Source organism: Chaetura pelagica, unplaced genomic scaffold, assembly GCF_000747805.2.
Source record: "Chaetura pelagica isolate M959 unplaced genomic scaffold, ChaPel_1.0 scaffold345, whole genome shotgun sequence".
Classification (NCBI taxonomy): domain Eukaryota; kingdom Metazoa; phylum Chordata; class Aves; order Apodiformes; family Apodidae; genus Chaetura; species Chaetura pelagica.
This window is the reverse complement of record NW_009953962.1, coordinates 931,293-937,292: the sequence shown is the minus strand read 5'-3', so window position 1 is coordinate 937,292 and position 6,000 is coordinate 931,293. Positions and strand designations below refer to the sequence as shown.

The 6,000-nt window shown below is 39.1% G+C and overlaps 1 protein-coding gene across 1 annotated transcript in view; it reads left to right on the top strand.

Moving 5' to 3' along the window:
* Positions 1-4,791: 4,791 nt before the first annotated feature.
* The window catches only part of MPDZ (multiple PDZ domain protein), an 87,390-nt gene continuing 86,181 nt past the window's right edge, over positions 4,792-6,000 (top strand). The window contains exons 1-2 of the mRNA XM_010001919.1: positions 4,792-4,807; positions 5,395-5,561. Of these exons, the coding sequence (XP_010000221.1) occupies positions 4,792-4,807; positions 5,395-5,561 (183 nt within the window). The remainder of the gene's footprint in view (positions 4,808-5,394; positions 5,562-6,000) is intronic.

The window sequence follows — 6,000 nt, the reverse complement described above, 5'->3', positions numbered from 1 at the left end:
GACTACCCACCAGGAGGCTGGGTATTGCCTTCATTTTCTTCCTGGGGATTGTAGCCAGTGTGTGGTAGATAACTTGGCGAAGTGGAAGAGCTCCTGGAAATTACAGGCAAAGCAGAAGGTTTAGCAGTAATTAGTATTTTCCACTTCTTGTGTGGTTTGGTTTCCATTCTTGTGCCAGGCAGTGCTGACACAACATGCCTGTTTGAGCGGTAGCCAGAAAGTAGGGCAGGGAAACAACGCAGAATGAAAATTGAGTACGAAAGGATATCTCTAACCCAGCCAAATCCAGGCCCAGGTGTTGAAATTTAGATTAGAAGTTTTGAAATACTCTTTTTATTAGCCATAAAATGCATGTTGTGATTGCCATATTGCTTAATTGAAAGAGGTTTAGTTTGAATCTCAAGCAACCCCTAGCTAAAGTTTGGGTCTAGAGATCAGTCTTCAGATAGGCATTTCCTCTGTATCCTCAGAAAGCTTCTAAGTAATACAGGAGCTACAGGGCAAAGCCTCTTACCATGTTTTCTATCTTTAGCATTGCATGATTGCTAATCCACTGCTATAAGCATTAGTTTTTAGCCTATTATCTGAAATGGCTTTGTGAAGTAGTAAGTGAAGTCAGTGAAACAGAGTAAGTTTTGTTGTAGGAACTGCATGATCTGATGTGAAAGAGTAATCATTGAAGTGGGTTATCATTCCCTTTTTATGAATCGTATGGCTGTTTAGCTAAATGGCTTACGCGGTTGCAGTGGAAAGGACATGATAACATAAGTTTCATACTCTCTTTTAAAATTCTGACACCTATGGATTTTAGTGTTTTAGGACTAGGCACAAAGACACTGGAGGTGCAGCGTGCCAACCGTTTTCTGTCACTGAACTTACACAGAAAGGCAACGTAAAGAGTAGAAAAAATGTGTGCAGAACACAGTTTTGTTTGTTAGCGTGAAAGGAATCAAATATCAGAGTGCACGTTTGAAAAGGATCATCTAACTTTTGCGCATTCTTAATAGGTGGGGCATGTTTTTCACCATGTATCTGTCTAAAATTACTTGAGTTTTTTATGTTCCTGTTACAAAACAGAAGGTAAAAGAGTAGGCTCTTTTTGTTTATTTGTCTGGGGTTTCTTTGTTGTTTCTAAAGCCACATCTTTCAGGTGCCTGCTGTTTGTTTAACAGTATTTCTTTAAGTTGTCAGTAGAAAAGTCAGTCTGAGTTCTTATTATTGGGAAGAAATTAATGAACTTTAGCACTGAAATACAAAAATAGTTAAATCTACTATGAGTTAAGTGAGTAATCTCTTTGAGGTGTGAACCCATTTGTATTGTGAAGAAGGGAAGGTTTTTGCTTCAGACTCACATTGCACAGCCTTCCAGGAGTATGTAAAATGTGCGAATCAGAACCTGACTTCCCATTTGTGCATCTTGAAGGCTGTGATAGCATTATAAAAATATTCACTATAACTAATGACAGACTTATGTCTCTCAGCAAATAATTGTGCCTGCCTTCACACTTCTCCCCAGCACATCACTGTTGAAATACCTAGAAGCAAGCTGGTTTAAGGGCCAGGAGTTGGCAGCTGTAGTGATTGGTGGTGGTCATGGATATGTCTGTGGGCATTTTGTGCAGATGTGCACTTGCTTTCCTTGTACTTCAGTGATATTAATATGCCACTAAGCTGGTGCTGACAGATCCCACTTGTTAGCAGGGATGTTGCACAGCAGTACAGTCACGTGGCTTTTCGCCATTTCAGAGTACTGGCAGAGCAGCCAGGGGTTGTCTTGGACAGCAACAGGTAGAAGTGCTGGTGTGCTTCAATGCATTGTTTCCACATCAGAGGAAGTATCCTGAAGGAAAACATCTTGATGACAGTTTCAGTCTTGCTCCTGCTTAGTGCCACAGTCAACAGAAGCATTAAGGTGGTCAGCTGAGGAGGGATTCCCTGCTAATATAAACAGAAAATAAGGAGAATTAAACTGAGAGCTAAAAATGAGTTTGCTGATGTTAAGATACCTCTGGAGCAGTATTGGTATCTCAAAATCATGAGGTAAATGCAAAGTATATAATGAGTTTCTTAGCAGAGCTAAGGTCTTCTTTTGGTTGCAAATTAGATTGGATCATCGCCAGCTGTAGAGTATGTTTAGGACTCAAGTCTACATGTAGAAAGCTTCCGTTATAAATCATGTGAGGTGCAGGAACACAGGGATGACTTTGTCCATTCTGCCACTTGATGCCAGCACAAGAAGAATGACATTCTAGAGAAGTTTAATCCTAATATAAAGCAATATTCAGCTACTCCAAAAGATATAGACTTTTAAAAAGCTGTACCTCTTTTTGAGGTTCTCAGGGTAGTAAAGCAGAAGAACAGTAATCCCAGATTTTCCTGATTAGTTTCTTCAGGAGCTGAGATGTTGAACATATAATGCTGTGTGCTTGTGCATATAGTGCTGTTATAAACAAGATCATGTCACTCAAATGTCTGAAAAATAATTCTGAATAGAATCACAGAATCTTAGGTGTTGGAAGGGACCTTGGAAGATGACGTAGTCCAACCCCCCTGCCAGAGCAGGGTCACCTAGAGGACATCACACAGAAGATGTGATCGTGTTTTCTTATTGTAGTAGGAATATAGAAAAGCTATGAATTATTAAGGTTTGGGGAAGCCAGCTTCCTTCACAATGTTTAAATAATCTCATCCTGCCCTTCTCATGTGAAATACACATATTTTTGTCTTGTTTTTGTAGTGTGACAAGGTGAAAACACAAGATGCATAGTTTGGTTTTCAGATCTGGTAATCATGTACTGAGATTTGCTTTGACAAATGAGAAAATAAATTCATAAAAGGCTTGTTTTTATTTATTACTGCTATGCTTAATTTGGATCATCAAATAAGGTTACTTTGACAAAGTAGTTTCAAAGAATTTGAATGTATGTCCCTGAGTGGTATATTGTCCTAAAAAGGATGATCAGGGATCTTCACCAATATATTGACAAATGTAAATGCAATAAAATGAATCATAGAATACACTGAATTGGAAGAGATGCATCAGAATAGTTCAGTCCAGCTCTTGTCCTTGTGAAGGGCACCCCAGGAATCACACTAAATGCCTGAGGGCATCATCCAAACTCTTCTTGAACTCAGGCAGGCTTGGTGCTGTCACCACTTACCTGGGGACCTTGTTCCAGTGCTCAGCCACTCTGGGTGCAAAAACTTTTATTGATATGAACTGATATGAAGCCTCAGACATGTCAAAACTAGGGAAATTTTGGCGATAGAATTTGAAACTAGTTAAAACCCACTTTATTTGGATTTTCTTCACAAACTGCCAATAATATAGGCTTGTCAAAATATTCATAATGATTTGTGCTCCCTTAAAGTGAAGGAACAGGTAACAGCTGTTTTCTCACTTTTACTGTGAGGACTGATTCATTTTTGTCCTGCTCTGGTTCTGTCACTAATGGTCTTAATGAATTTTAGTTAGACTTTCTTACCTGGAGACTTGTCAACACTGTTTTTCCCCTGTTTTTCTCCAAAGTGTCAAGAAAATCTCATTTTTCCTGAGTGCTTAGAGGTCACAGCTCTCTGCATCACAGTAAGTTCACCAGCTTCAACTTGAGGTGCTGTACTGAAGTGCTCTCCTATTATCAAGAAACCAAAGGCACCATTGTAAATATAAGATGATAAAATGCACAACTCAGTTCATACAACTGAATTTGAACTCTTTTATTTCTCCTCAGCTATCCATCTCCATAAAAAATATTGCATCGCTACGAATTTCTGAACAATGGTAGACACACTGTTGAAAAAACAAAACAAAAAACAAACCCCCACAACTCCCAAAAAGCAACAAAAAAGAATAAATGACCTGGTTTAAATATTAAAGGTGAATCCCAAAAACCAGAGAACAGAAGTGCTATTATCCCCCCTCTATCCTCCCAAGGGAAGATAGAAGGGGAATAAAGAAGAGAGACTTAAGCTTTGGAAATTGAAATTAGAAACAAATTTTCTATAACACAAGGTAGAAGGGTAAAACATGGGAGAAGAACAGGAAAGTATTTATATATATATAAAAAAACAATCTCGAGGATGGCAGGGATATGGGAAAGGCAGGGCTGCTCCAGGGAGAGGCCCACGGCTCCTCACAGCACCCAATGCAGTTGGATTCTGGAGCGAGCACGTGGGAAACGGAAGGAACCAGCAGCAGCCCCTGCAAAGAGATAGGAGCAGGAAGGCAGACGCCAGGCTTCCCGCTGTCCTGGCTTTTATAGCCTGTGATAGGAAGTGGGTGGGAATACTGACCCTTCCAGTCTGTCAGGGTCCTAAGGACTCTCTTTCACTATATGTGTGCAACACCGTGGGAGGGTCTCCCAAGCCATAACAATAAACAATTTCAGAATTTCTTCATCCCAGTGTAGAATTTCCTGCTTGGAAACCCACATTGGTGAAAACCCAGCTGTCATCTGGATCTGAATACAGTACACATACAGCAGTTTTGATATGGAAATGAAAAAAAAAATGACAAAGTGTATTGCTAAAAGCAGTTTTCAGGTAGTTTTTAAGCTGCAGAGTGACTCAGAAGAGGGTCCCCTATGAGATTACTTTAGTTATCCAAGGGTGTATGTTTTTTGTGGATTCTTATTTTGCAGGGCTGTTTCTTGTTTTCATAAAACTTTTTCCTTCTCCTTCAGAGCTTAGTGCTTCTATAAATGTGACCCTTTTCCCTTTCTTATTTTTCAGGGGAAGACTGTATTTGCTGCCTCTTACTATTACTGGAATAGAAGCTGAGAACCAGAAAACATGTTGGAAACAATTGGTAGTATTTTTAAATTTGTGTTACTCTGTTTTTGTGGCCAAATCAACTGTGCATGATAGATTTAAGACGATATATAGTGATAAGAGACATTTTGTAAAAAATACCTACTGTGCTTAGAAATGCATGATGTATTTGAGTTTTTGTATTTGAAACAAAAGGTATGCTGTAATCTGTTTAGCGTATTTTATTTTTAGCGTGTTGTCTTGATTTCATTGTTTTAATGTTTACTAGATTTAAAAGAGTTTGTATGAAAAAGTCAAATGTTTTCTACTAGGCATGTGTTTGTAATTAGTTATTTATAGCTGTCTCTAGCCACAGTTCCTGAAACTGAATTTTAATGAAGGCCCTTTCACTTCTGTAACCCAGTTCTTGCTGGACAAAAATGTAATTTTTGCTGGCTTCTGTTTTGAACTCTGCCTCTGACTTCCAGATTCATTAGACATGTTTGGGCTATGATTTTTGTTCAGAACTGAACCAGTTAAGTCCTCTGTAGTTTGAGCAGTAGGGAGGGACACATTTAAACCTGTTACCTGCTTGTATGTGGCTATTTCTAAACTGCTATTGACTAGGAATTGTTACCCCTTCAGATACACATCGGGCCCTCCAGGCCATGGAGCGCTTACAGGCAAAACTTCGGGATCGAGGTGACATTGCAAATGAGGAGAAACTGAGCTTGTTAAAGTCAGTGCTACAGAGTCCTCTCTTTAACCAAATTCTCAACCTTCAGACCTCTGTTCAACAACTAAGAGATCAGGTAGGAGAAGCAGCTTCCCAGACACAAAAGAAAAATTGGTAAGACAGTGAAAAATGCGTGTGTCTCTGCATATTGAATAGTGAAATGGAATAACCTAAATTAAATGGCAATCCAAAGCTTCAGAGAACTGAGGGGCATGTATCATTTGATTTTTCTGAGCTTTGTTGAAACCCATAGTTTGTGGATGCATTTTTTATGTATATGCTTGTTACTTACGATGGCACAGTGGGGAAATGGTGATACTGGGTGGAATGGTAACATAAGGCCTTCTGTCTCTATCCTTTAAAAGGAGCATGTGATTTATGAACTTTCAGGATTTTTTTCTTAGGAGCCTTTTACTGCTGTCTTGTGTCTCACCCTGCTAAAGTAAGACTAAAGGAAGGTGTGTAATGTTGACTACATACTGAAATAAAGATCTGTGTTTTTTGTATAAGAACGA